General features: G+C 40.4%; 2 protein-coding genes across 3 annotated transcripts; one reads left to right on the top strand and one right to left on the bottom strand.

Annotated features, from left to right (window-relative positions):
- The first annotated feature begins 145 nt into the window (after positions 1-145).
- On the top strand, positions 146-4,896 carry gorasp1a (golgi reassembly stacking protein 1a). The gene is made up of 9 exons (XM_028427177.1): positions 146-298; positions 1,656-1,736; positions 1,820-2,023; positions 2,110-2,196; positions 2,299-2,429; positions 2,550-2,697; positions 2,809-2,917; positions 3,020-3,163; positions 3,293-4,896. The coding sequence occupies exons 1-9, from the start codon at positions 236-238 to the stop codon at positions 3,805-3,807; spliced, it is 1,482 nt and encodes a 493-aa protein (XP_028282978.1). The 5' UTR covers positions 146-235; the 3' UTR covers positions 3,808-4,896.
- A 289-nt stretch (positions 4,897-5,185) lies between these two features.
- On the bottom strand, positions 5,186-11,544 carry LOC114449471 (WD repeat-containing protein 48). 2 transcript variants are annotated; one of them, XM_028427175.1, is made up of 18 exons: positions 11,488-11,544; positions 10,636-10,776; positions 10,445-10,523; positions 10,149-10,361; positions 9,936-10,024; positions 9,519-9,620; positions 9,217-9,441; positions 8,975-9,049; positions 8,643-8,745; positions 8,455-8,552; positions 7,881-7,988; positions 7,677-7,773; positions 7,502-7,597; positions 7,309-7,414; positions 7,126-7,213; positions 6,877-6,953; positions 6,596-6,788; positions 5,186-6,498 (listed from the first exon to the last, which is right to left on the bottom strand). In XM_028427175.1, exons 1-18 carry the CDS (start codon positions 11,533-11,535, stop codon positions 6,403-6,405), a joined length of 2,034 nt encoding a protein of 677 aa, XP_028282976.1. In that variant the 5' UTR covers positions 11,536-11,544; the 3' UTR covers positions 5,186-6,402. The 2 variants fall into 2 exon arrangements, with proteins under 2 accessions (XP_028282976.1, XP_028282977.1); XM_028427176.1 differs by having other exon boundaries at positions 10,445-10,520.
- Between the last annotated feature and the right edge of the window lie 289 nt (positions 11,545-11,833).

Genomic DNA, 11,833 nt, shown 5'->3' with positions numbered 1-11,833 from the left:
AATTACACATGAAGCAGAAGATACTCAGAAATAGCAATACAAATACAGTATAACCAGTGCGGTAGTACGCACAATCGTCACATGTGCGTGTGTGCCTGCACGTCGTGCGTCCTGTTCGACACCAGCGACGCTCGATTGTTTTGGGCTGTAGACAAGATGGCCGCAAAGTGTCAACGGTGATAAACCTCAGTCGTTATTTTTTCATGAAAATTATATTTAAGAAGTCCTGTCAGAAATGGGTTTATCTCAGAGTTCGGAAGTGTCCGAAGGGGGGACGTATGGATACCACGTGCATGGTGTAAGTCTTATAAAATGATTGAGATTTCTTTGTAAACAGGAACAGCGTGTACAGCAGCTTATCATGACATGTTACTGTATGCTAACATAAAGCTAGCTCAGTAGTTGCGGGGGCAGAGCCCACCGGTAAGCCCTGATGAGGTGGCACTGTATTTATCCATCGGTCGAAATATACGCAATTATACAGCCGAGTATTTATTTTATTTTATTTTTAATGTAAACAGGCAGTAAATAAAACGTGTAACTCGTGTTTATGAATTTTTGTGCATCTTCTGCTGCAGCGTTGAACACTGAACGTGTCTTGGCTGACAGATACATTGATCAGAACGTTACTAAAATGGCTTTTTGTATTTTGTTAAAATGTCTTTGCTTCTGTCTTCTTTATGAGGTGATAATTTGTTGAGCAAATCAGAGTCATTGGAAGTCATGAGGTCCTAGAAAACAAAGAAAGTACACACTTATAACAAGAGTAATCCCCGGGTATTAGTAACAGGAAGTGTTGGAAGATTACTTTGGAAAAGTACCTGGTTATTATTACAAGTTACTCTGTACTCTGTTACATTAAAAATGTAACTAATCACATTTGATTACATTTTAATTTTCCTTAATTTTGATTGAACGCATTCAACTGTTACAGTTAAACCAGACAGGTATCTTAACACACACACACACAGGTATCTAACACACACACAAAAGTGTGCTATTAACTATTTACTGACCAGGTGTAGTGTTGAGGCAAAGATAAACTAAACCTATCTGCATGTAAACTTTCATAGCAGTCAATGTACTTTGGACAAATACAATCAAATCAGCACTTTATGCTCTTGAACTTGAAATAGAACAGTGAACATCTTAGCTTGGTGTTGAGAAGAAAATTCTGACTATGTAACATGTTCAACACATTTAAAACGCACTAAAAGACACACTGAATGTGATTACCATCAGTTACTAAGCTGTATTACAGCTGTATAGTCTAAATATGGATGTATACATACCCTTAGATGTGTCTTCAAATTCAACATGGACTGTTTAGATGTCAACTTTTTGAACCTTCCAACACATGACTGCATTCTTACTCGCCAATGTTGCTGTCTGACTAATCGTACGCCAGCAGCAAGCAAGCAGGCGACAGATGACAGGAGAACCAATCAGAAGGCTACCGCTATGCAGCTTGCTGCTTTGGAGAGAGGATGCTAATTAGTTTCTTCCCAACACTGGTAACAGGCTATTGTTCAGATCCTATGCAAGCACGCTGGTTGTTTACTGTTATAACATGTTGACATGAGTTTTACAAAAATGTCCTGATAGCATAATTTTATGAAACTATATATTCAAGCTTCTTGTGTTGGTTTTGACAGGTGCAACCAAACTCCCCTGCAGAAAGTGCCGGGCTGCAGCCATTCTTTGACTTTATTCTGTCTCTGGACAACAAAAGACTTGTAAGTTTACAAGTCCCAGTCATGTAAAGCCAATATTTAATGTAAACAGAAGGTTAACACAACTAATTTTTGTCATTTGGCAGAATGAGGAAAATGATCAGTTAAAAGAGATCCTGAAAGCCAACATGGAGCGAGCAGTAATAATGGAGGTGTACAGCACTAAAACCACAAGAGTGCGTGAGTTGGAGGTGGTACCCAGTAACATGTGGGGAGGTCAGGGACTGCTTGGTGCCAGTGTTCGCTTCTGCAGCTACCAAGGAGCCAGTGAGAACGTTTGGCATGTCCTGGTAAGTTCCATCGTCAAGAACTGTGTAAATCCTCCAGCCTCTGCGCCCTGTTTTTTCACTCGACAGCTGAAACCTTTTTCTCCTAGGACGTGGAGCCCAGTTCACCGGCTTCACTGGCAGGTCTTCAACCCCACAGTGACTTCATTGTTGGAGCTGATCAGGTGTTGCAAGATGTAAGACATTCCATCTTAGTTTAGGTTTATTACAAAGATTTGATCAAATGTGATGGTACTCTCACACCTCACTGTATTAAACAATGCGTTTTTGATTTGCAGTCAGAAGATTTCTTCTCACTGATTGAGGCCCATGAAGGAAAGCCCCTGAAGCTGCTGGTGTACAGCACAGAGACAGACGCCTGCAGGGAGGTGGTGGTCACACCAAATGGAGCATGGGGAGGAGAGGGCAGGTATTGGACAATACACAGAAGCACAGTGGTAACCTCACTAAAAATACCACTACATTAATTATGCTATAAAATGTGGAAATCATATTATTATTGGTTTTGATGGATTTCAAATGTTCTTAGTTTGGGCTGTGGCATTGGTTATGGCTACCTGCACCGGATCCCTGCAAATCCTGATGTCTTGCCAGTGAAGCCTCCCACCCCTATTCCTGAGGAGAGTCCTCCTCTTGAAAATAACTCTCCACAGCAGCCAACACATGGATACACAGAGGTAAATGAAGTTGAGATTACATTTCAGAAATGTTCACCATTTCACTGCTTCTTTTTCAGTTAGTAAGTACTTAACCAGTTAATCCAGCATTCATCTTATGTTTGTATCCAGGCGCCTCTCATGGCACCTTCAAGCCAAAGTGAATATTTTTTGGACCTGGAGCAGGTCACCCTCCAGGAAGCTTATCTACCTCCACCGATCCAGAGAGTCATGGATCCTGGTCAGTTCAGAAACTTTGTGAATACTTTGTATTATACCACAAATGACTTTATATGTCAAAAACAAAATGTGTTTTTTTGTCCTGTGCTGATTTTTCTTTAAGGATTTTCTGATTCTGAAGTGGCAGTGGTGAACTCTGACGCTGCAGATTTGTTGGATAGGCTGGATCTGTCCATGTCATCCATCGACATGACCAACACTTCACTGGCTATGCATGAGGAAAAGGACAGCGAGATATCCGGTGTTGGTAAGGTGCTTTCATGCATAATTCTGACAAAAGAAAATCCCTTGGGAGAGAAATATATTGTAATTTTAAAGTACCGTACATCAACCAATTCTACTGTTAATCTGGACTGTTTGATTTCCTGTTGTGCAGAAGAGCTGGAGGACAGTGTCCTGCTCCCATCATCTGCAGACAACCAGACTGAGCCACTAGAGCTCAGCTCCCAGGCTGCCATGGACCTCACCTCTGCTCTCACTTCCACTGATACGTGGTCTGACTCGGGCATCCCACCAGCTGGATCATCTCACCTGGCCACAGAGTCCGCTGATCTACACAGCCTTCACACAGAGTCTAACGATAGCCAAACTCTACCTGTGGGTGAATTGTGTCTTCCGGTTAACTCTCTCAATCCTCCTGCTGAACCTTCTGTCCTGGCTGAAAACCTTTCCTGCTCACCTCCTGTCGACCTCATCCCATTCTCGGCCATCAATGAGTCATTGCCACATGATTCTCCTGCCATTGAGGATGCACTGGGCTCTGTCGAGGAGTCTGCAGAGCCTGATGAGATTTCTGCTCATAAGTGTGGCCATGAACACAACGAGGAGGAAGCAGAGGAGGAACTGGAGGAGGAAGCGGAGGAGGAACTGGAGGAGTCGCATCTTGAGTAAGCTTGAATCACTCAACACAAGTAGTGCAGAGAGTAAAGATGACAATCACTGGGGCTTTAAATATTTACTATAAAGGAAACACAAAATAGGCCATGGGAAATATTTCCCTGCCTAATCGTATTTTGATAGTCTGGCTGCATTATCAAAGTAGTTACACTACAGGAAGCAGGTATAGCAGTATGGTAGAAGAAAGCTTTCTTCACACACTGAAGTAATATTCTATATGTTTTGTATGTGGGAATGTACACTTACTGCTTGTTTGAAAGCCAAAAACGTTTTCTCATTTTCCTGGCTTGGTGCACAATTAGACTTATGGGTAATGAGACTTGGCTTCTGGCTCACCTAAAGTGGTAAACACTTGAATACTTCCAAAGATAAACAACTACATTTACTACTGCAAAGCACTGCTGCACCTTCATATCATAATAACACTATCAATGTTACTTAGTTGGCTCAGTCTAGTGGTGCAGTGTTCCAACTGTGTTGAAGAAGCATTATTTAGATAATGATTACCCATAAGGAGATTTTATTAGAATAAGCTGGGTTTTTATCCCCTGTATTTGGTCTTAAAGGGCTTTTTCTGTGGGAGGTATTTGCCCACATGTACTGAACTAAAATGCTTAGTTACAGTTTTACACCTAAAAAAAAGGTCAGTACATTTTAAAGTCTTTAGATTTTTTTTCAACATGTAACGAAGTTTACTGCTGTTTAGCTCTAGACATGTCCCCGTGTCTATTTACCATTATTTTCACATTGTAATTTCTGTGATCTATGCAACACTAGTACTGCCTGCCAGTTCATAGGCACGGTGTCTATAATGTTCATGCAAGAGAGGACAAACATTTATTAATTGTCTGGTAACATATAGTAGTAGTAGTAGTACTTGTTTTCCGTTTTTTTCCTAGGGGGCTTTTCTTTATCAAAGTAGGTGCTAGTGTATAAAATAAGGAAAAGTATTTTTGCAGATATTTTATCAATGACTTGTATGTTTTATTAGGAATGAGTGCAGTCGTTTGATGAATGTGAAGTAAGTGAATCTTTGATTTAAAAAAAAAAAAAAAAAATATCACTTTCCTTGTTTTTCTTTCTTCATACTCGTTAGTTGAACACATAACTCAAAACATCCATTTATAATCCCCAAAAATCTGTTGTTAAACCATTCCAATTTATTTCCTTGAATGCCTAAAATATACATATTTCACAAATTATTACAAGGGATATTGCAGTGTTATGGCCTAATTAAGGTACAGATCCTATTTTTGGCCAATTAGAGCACGCTTGATGCACCCCCCCCCCCCCCCCCCCCCCCCCCGCACTATGGCATTACACACGCGCATCATTGCAAAATTAACTTCCAGAAAATTTACAATAAAAGATCTATAATTCTGCTCGGTGACATACCAAACAGAAAGAAGTGTTAGCATTTATTTCACTTTGGTGAATTTCCCACAGTGGTTGAACGTTCATGTTCTGTCAGATGAGATTCTCCTTCAAGTTACATTTGTGTTCCACTGAAATCCTTTTTAATCTAAATGAAATATACATTAGGAACAGCCCTCACTGTCAAAGTCACTGCTCATGAGCCAAACACAGAGCATGTAAGCATGAGTTATTGTTAAAGATATATACCTTATATATAATTTCCCAAATTTTCTAAAATGACTTGGACAACTACTAACATTTTTAAGAATAACCTGCAATTTCTGGGTTGCAGGAAATACAACAAATGCAACTTTAACCTTCAAGTCAAATTACCTTTATGATCACAAATGTGCTGTAGGGATTTTGAAAAATAACTGTTGGTTTTGAAGTAAACTGTACAAGAACAAAAGAAAACTGCTGCAAAAACCAAAAGAAAGTCATTTAAATCAAAAAAACGTTACACATATTTACAAAAAAGAACATTCATTCAAATTGAGAACAGCACAGCTAAAAACAAAAGACAAAGACAAGTGCTTCTGTCAATGAGGTTCAAGCTCTGTAATTATTATATGTCTAAGTCAAGGTTAAGTTCAAGTTAAGATGGACGATGTTGACAACAGAACAGATGAGGGTTCCTTTGAGGGACTGTGATGCTACCCAGAGAACAAGTTTACTCCTAAACGTGTGATGCTGCCGAGACAGGTGTTTGTAGAACAAGGACCGTTTCTGGAATGTACTAGAACAAACAGTCTACTACATCCATGTGCATACACACACACACACACACACACTCAGACAATAACACGTTCTGTCACTTCGGCCGTTTCAAAATAAAATGCCAATCAGGAAGAGAAAATTAAAAATAAAAAAAAAAACAGGAAAGAAAATCTAAAAAAAAGCAGCTGAGACCAGGTGAAAACATTCCATTCTTCAAAACTGTAAAAAAAACAGAACTAATATGGACCACTTATCTCCCAGGAGTCTGTTGGCTGTGCCGGCCTGTTCTGGTCAGTTCCCTATGATACACCATGAGCCACGTCCTCACAAACTTTTTATTGGTTTCTCATTGATACTGCGACTCTTGACCACACAATGGGGTTTAGGGTACTACATGTCAGAGGTGGGTGGTGATTGGCAAATGACAAAGAGTTCTGTTTTTAAAAATTAGGGCTTTCACGTGGACTTCTGCCTATAGTGAAGCGTCAAGTCCCCTCCGCTCTTCCAGATAAAATGTTTAACTGTTCGCAGGTCCATGTTGGGATCTAGAACCTGGTCAAAAGGTGAACAAAAAAATAAAAACGTTAAAGAAATAAAGGACAAATTACAGGCTTGTGTCTTGATGATATTTAAGTAAAGTCCTGCCCACCTGGTCTTGACACATTAGCTCGATCTTCTCCTCAGCTAGCATTGCCATGTCCTCCTCCTTCTCCTGCTCCCCGGGTTTGTCGTTGGCCGAGGAGCTGGTGGTCTGTGACTCGTTGTCCAGGTTGATGATCTTCTCATAAACATGCTCCATCACCTTCCTCACCTGGAGCATGTCACTGGCTGAGAGACGGTCCCTACAAAACAGAAGAGGCAGAAACTCAGTTCTAATCAGGTGGATTCCAACACACACACACACACACATCGAGATAGTTTACTGCTTACTTTTTTAGAGTTTTTGCACCAGAGGAAGAATGGGGCTGGAGGTAGAATGGGATTTTGTTGAACTTGGGCATATTTTTCTGGAATAAAATATATGAAAAACATGTAGATCAAAAGGTTTTAATCTGTGATCAGCTGTTTCATCATACTATTAGGTTAACCCTGGTAAAGAGGTTTACAAAGAAATAAAAGGAAATGGGTTATCTGATAAAATAAGGTTAAAAAACAACAGGTTATAACAGTAATACTCACATCTACAGTAATGTCAATAACCCACTGTGGGACTGTTTCATTCAGCAGCATGGATTCAGTCTCTCCACCTGAATCTCTACATAGCAACCTGCAGCATAAATACACAGACACAATGCAGAGGGTCAAAGGTGTACATGCTTCTAGTTTAACTGAAATTTTTTAAGTTTGCTGATGAGACTGTACCTAAAAAGAGTTCTGCCTCCTGCTTCCCCAAAGATGACTGGCGTGTGTGGTGGCACCTGGAAATATCCATTTCCTTTCTGGACCCTGTTCTCCTGCTCTCCGTTCACTGTGGACACAAGAATATAATCCATGAGACACCCCACAAATTTAAATGTGTGTTTATAAGAATGGACTTAAACTAAATTCTTCTCACCATGGTTCACCTCGTTTTCCTCCTCATCCATAGGGTTGATGCGAGTTCTGGGCCAGAACTCTAGCAGAGCTTGAAGCAAGAGTCCACCCAGGTTTACTGCAAGAAGGAAAAGTCAGATTCACATGCTGACCTAAAGCTTCCTTTAACAATTTTTTGTCTAAATGTGATATCTTACACTTTGGGTCAGATCCATCAGAGCTTGAAAACCCAGCATCCTTTGCAGACACCCAGGCAGCAAAGCAGTCACTCTCATCCAAAGTGATTGTGAGCATCTATTGGAGGGAAAAAAGAGGAATGCAAGTAAGTATGGACCAGACTACAGAGAATCTTGAGAGTGAGTAAGATAAATCCTCCAGTATTATTAGGTGTGTACTCTCACCCCAGTTTTTAAATCAACAGAGAACCAATTTGGCACGTAGACCATCTTGAAGCGCTTCTTAATCTCTTCATCAAATTCCACTTTCCCCAAGTCTTCTCCCTTGCAGGCCTTAAGGTAAAAAACACACAGCGGGTCAATTCAAATTACAATATGAGGAGCGTATTCACACATCACTCATTTGCTTCCTCAACTCATCAGGACAAATGAACACCAAAAAAACAGACTGATGACTGGGGAAACAAAATAAACCTGCATTTTTTTATTAGTTATCTGCATTTCCAATGTAAGCCACCCAGTAAAGCAAGGTTTTTTCACAAAACTATAACAAAATGATCATAGATACAGATCAGGTCCTCAATTCCTCTGGACTGGATCAGTGACAGTGGGTAAATACCAGGGAAAACTGTAGCATAATTGACCAATTAGCTAAAAGCTAAACGTTCCTTGGATTTTGCAGAATACACAAAACACTGAACAGGAACTTTCTAAGGTTTAACAATTTCCTTTAAGGGCTAAAAAAGTCCAGACACAGCTCTAAATATCTTAACTGTCGTAACTATGGTGTGTTGTTTACCTTTAGGACATCCCAAAAAGCCACGTTGTTGTTGGTATCTTTGGTGAGTATGTGTCTCTTATCATTCAGAATGTGGCACTGTATAATACTGGCACCTCCTGCAAAAGTAACATAGTATTTTATATTTTTCATATGTAATGAAAAATGATTTAGACAGTACTGTACTTTCAGATAAAAAGCATGTGTACCTTTGATGATTTGTTCTGGCTGAGTACACAGTGGTGTCAGAGGAGTGGTACAGTCGTTGTCATACTCCCCTGATGATCTGAAGTTGTGCATTCCCTTTAGAGACTACAGAAACAAAGACAGGAAATAATGATTAATTGGCTTTTATTAATCACTGGCTTATATACGTATAGTGACCGAATGTAATGCAATTGTCTTTTGTGTATATTGCCTACAGCTAAAGGAGGGATTACATCTTAAAAAGCATTAGGTGTGGCCTAAATAATGGCCGTCTATCTAAACTTCATTACATTAATAGTTGATGAGCGATCTTAGAGCTGTCACACATGCTTACCCATTTATTTACAGAGGACTTGGTGGTGGAAACCCAGATTGCTGGAGGAGGGTCAGCAGATCTGTCCAGTTCCATCTGAGCAAAACAGAAAGACAGAAAAAGATTGAATGACTAAGAATTATTATTATTCTGAAGTGTAAATTTATAAAATACAGTCTTTTTTTCAGACAACATGCACTGTTACTGCTAGCTAAGTACAAACAGGATAAGTCTCAAAAAGAAACGTATCTCTGGTTTCTTACTTTAAGCACTGGGGCCTTCTCCTCACAGATAAGCACACGGATGTCTGGGTTGCGCAGGTCAGTGCAGTAGATCTTCTTGTCTCTGCCTCCAGAATACACGTGTGTAAAGGCCTCATTGACCTGCAGGGCCCACACCCCTTCATCGTGCACACGGTAGGTGGCAATACACCTCTGCTGGCCGAGTGACCAAAGGCGGATGGTCCCGTCTGAACTGCCCGACAGACACTGTAGGTAAGGAAATGATATATATTTCAGACTTAAAAATCCCTACTTATGAGTTACCACATTTTTAGATCAGTCACCTGAGTGCCGTCTCGATTCAGCAGCAATGACTTAACGTTGTCTGTGTGACCTTTTAACTTCATCAGTTTTGCACATGTTCGAGGGTCCCACACTCTCAGAACCTGGAGAAACAAAAAAGACACTGCTTTAGGACCTTAGTTTGCTTATGATGCACTGTGAATGGTTTAATTCGACGACAAAGGAACTGCTTAGTTGAGGCATCCATTTAGTTTTTAAAGAACTGATCCTGATGTCATCTAATTGTTTAGACTATGCAATTTCTGTGAACATGCAGAAATGAAACTGAAACAAGCCGTTACTGCATCGCTGCTGTCCCTGCTATTACATAACCAGGCCAGAGGTTGAAACAGCATAGGTAAAATAACCAGGATGTTGTTATGCAGTTGTGTATGTGTCAAACTAATGGACATCCAAACCTTTTCTGTGGATCCAGATACAATGACTGTGCCCATCTGGTTCATAGCCAGACTGTAGATTGAGTCCTTGTTCCCACTAAGTGATGAGGCTGTGGAGGACAAATTGTGAAGGTTCAGAATACCATTATCAACACTCAGTCCAAACTACACAATAATAAAAAGTTCAGTGCGTAGATGCCAGACATTGACACAGCAGTCAGAGGAAATACTTACTGGTGACAGTGTTGTTGGAAGCAGTGAGTGCTGTTAGTGTGTTCACATCCCAAAGAAAGATCTGTCGGTCCAGACCTGCTGATGCTACCAGCTCCTTATCCTTGGCATAAGCCAACGCCTTAACGTAGTCCTTGTGTGTTCGTAACGTTGACATACAAAATCCTTTATGTGCGTTCCATACTTTGACTGTTGTATCTGATGAGGCAGATATCACTGAAACAGACAAGTGTCAGTCAGATGGTTGACAAAAGATAAGCTCTTCTATTTGTTAAACAAAACATCTCAATAAAACTCACATGTTTTTCCATTGCAACAGAGAACTATGTCATTGACCCAGTCTGTATGATGCTCCATAGATGCAATATACGGGTCCTGCTGCGATAAAAGAGAGGAAAAAATAGGATTCATCTGATTTATGTGAAAGCAGCTGCAAAACGACAACATTAGTTTACTATTTAAAAAGGCTTAAGAGTCTAAAAGCCATTACTTTGTGCTGGTAGACACTCCATATCCGGATGATAGAGTCCCTCCCAGCAGTGAAGAGCCGGTTCAGCGCAGGGTCTAGTTGGAGTGCATTCACGCCATTTCGATTGTACTTCTCCACTTCATCTCTAATGACATAGGACACCTAAAATACAAAGAGGAGAGTCGGCAGCAAGGTCAGGCTCCCAACTCGACCACCTCGAGTTTAACCCACAACACCTGTGCACGTCACCCTGCACATTTTGAGGCTTCAACGTGCAAACATGATTCTGCTCGTGCACTTATTATATGTATATATATATATAACAATTTTTGGGGCCTACGTAAGAGTCACAATGACACGCACACAGGGGGGAAAATCCGCAAAGTATTATTTTAATAGCTGGAACATTTTTCATATAACGTGCGTTCATTTGGTGGCAGTATGTACTGGCAGGGTGCACCGATACAGCAACCGACAACATGCACCAGCAATTAGACGGAGCCCGGAGAGTGCAGCTTAGCTACGGTATACGCCATAATAGCATAAAACTCCAGGTAAGACAGCGCATCAACACTTTGTAAAAATTGACGTCATTGGCAATTATATTACAGTGTATTTTACACCTACCTATAATAAAACTGTTAACAAAATCATGTACTCTTCTACTACCAACCGTTAGCAGAAGACGCTAACATCTCTGGTAAGCTAAGCTAGCTACGTTAGCCGGCATGAATCATGACAGATAACAGCAATGCTGCCTTTCGCAGATGGCTTTTGCTTTGTATCCAATGTCCGTGAAGCACTTCTGTAAACTGAAGATCCTAATGTTACTGTTGCCACAAGCTTATTATTAATGTAACTCTTATGATTTACCTGTACTTTCCTCCGCCCAGCAGCATTTTGCCTGTGATGCGTGGCCATCTTGCATGTTGACAGTCAATTCATGTGATGCTACATCCGGGAAAAAAAGAAAACACATGCACCTGAGCTTTGTGGGTAATGTGGTCTTTTACTTTTACCAACAGCATTGGAGGGAATAGTATGAGCACTCAAATTAACACAGGCTCTTATAACAGCTCGGTATAATAGAAACTGAACCAGTGGGCCTTAGGCACTCTACCATAATACTCAGCTATTAAATATATGATTATTTTTGCTACATTTTAGTATGTGTGTGTTTAACTAAATCTATAAAAAAGACCTCTAAACTCTAAACTAA

The sequence above is a fragment of the Parambassis ranga genome, chromosome 17 (assembly GCF_900634625.1).
Source record: "Parambassis ranga chromosome 17, fParRan2.1, whole genome shotgun sequence".
In the NCBI taxonomy this organism is placed as follows: domain Eukaryota; kingdom Metazoa; phylum Chordata; class Actinopteri; family Ambassidae; genus Parambassis; species Parambassis ranga.
The sequence above is the reverse complement of the archived record's forward strand: the minus strand, read 5'-3'. Positions and strand labels throughout refer to the sequence as shown.